General features: G+C 57.8%; 1 protein-coding gene across 1 annotated transcript in view; it reads right to left on the reverse strand.

Annotated features, from left to right (window-relative positions):
* Positions 1–155, reverse strand: part of VAT1 (vesicle amine transport 1) — a 4494-nt gene extending 4339 nt beyond the window's left edge. Inside the window, exon 1 of the mRNA XM_009699771.1 lies at positions 48–155. Within this exon, the coding sequence (XP_009698073.1) occupies positions 48–155 (108 nt within the window). The remainder of the gene's footprint in view (positions 1–47) is intronic.
* Between the last annotated feature and the right edge of the window lie 186 nt (positions 156–341).

The raw sequence follows: 341 nt of genomic DNA on the forward strand, positions 1-341 counted from the left end.
CACACCCGGCACCAAGAGCAGCTAACCCACTTGTGCCCACACCTCACCACCCTCAGACGGCTCTGGACAACTCCGCAGCAGCTGCAGCTGCTTCCTTCCACATTCATGTAGTCTAAAAGGATGGTCACGAATGTGTTCAGAAACAGCACGGTCATGCTTTAGCCCAACATCCTCCTAGCGCTCCCTGCTAACAAGGAAATTTTGTACGAGCAAATACACCTGGCTGTCCTCAAGGAACACAAGTGCTTCCAGCCCTTCCCCACGACTCCAGACCCCAAAGACCCCAGCTCTTGGCGGGGGCAGGCAGCGATGCTCCTGCCGCCCCGGGGGCTGGGTCAGCA

Source organism: Cariama cristata, unplaced genomic scaffold (assembly GCF_000690535.1).
Source record: "Cariama cristata isolate BGI_N322 unplaced genomic scaffold, ASM69053v1 scaffold39434, whole genome shotgun sequence".
Classification (NCBI taxonomy): Eukaryota; Metazoa; Chordata; class Aves; order Cariamiformes; family Cariamidae; genus Cariama; species Cariama cristata.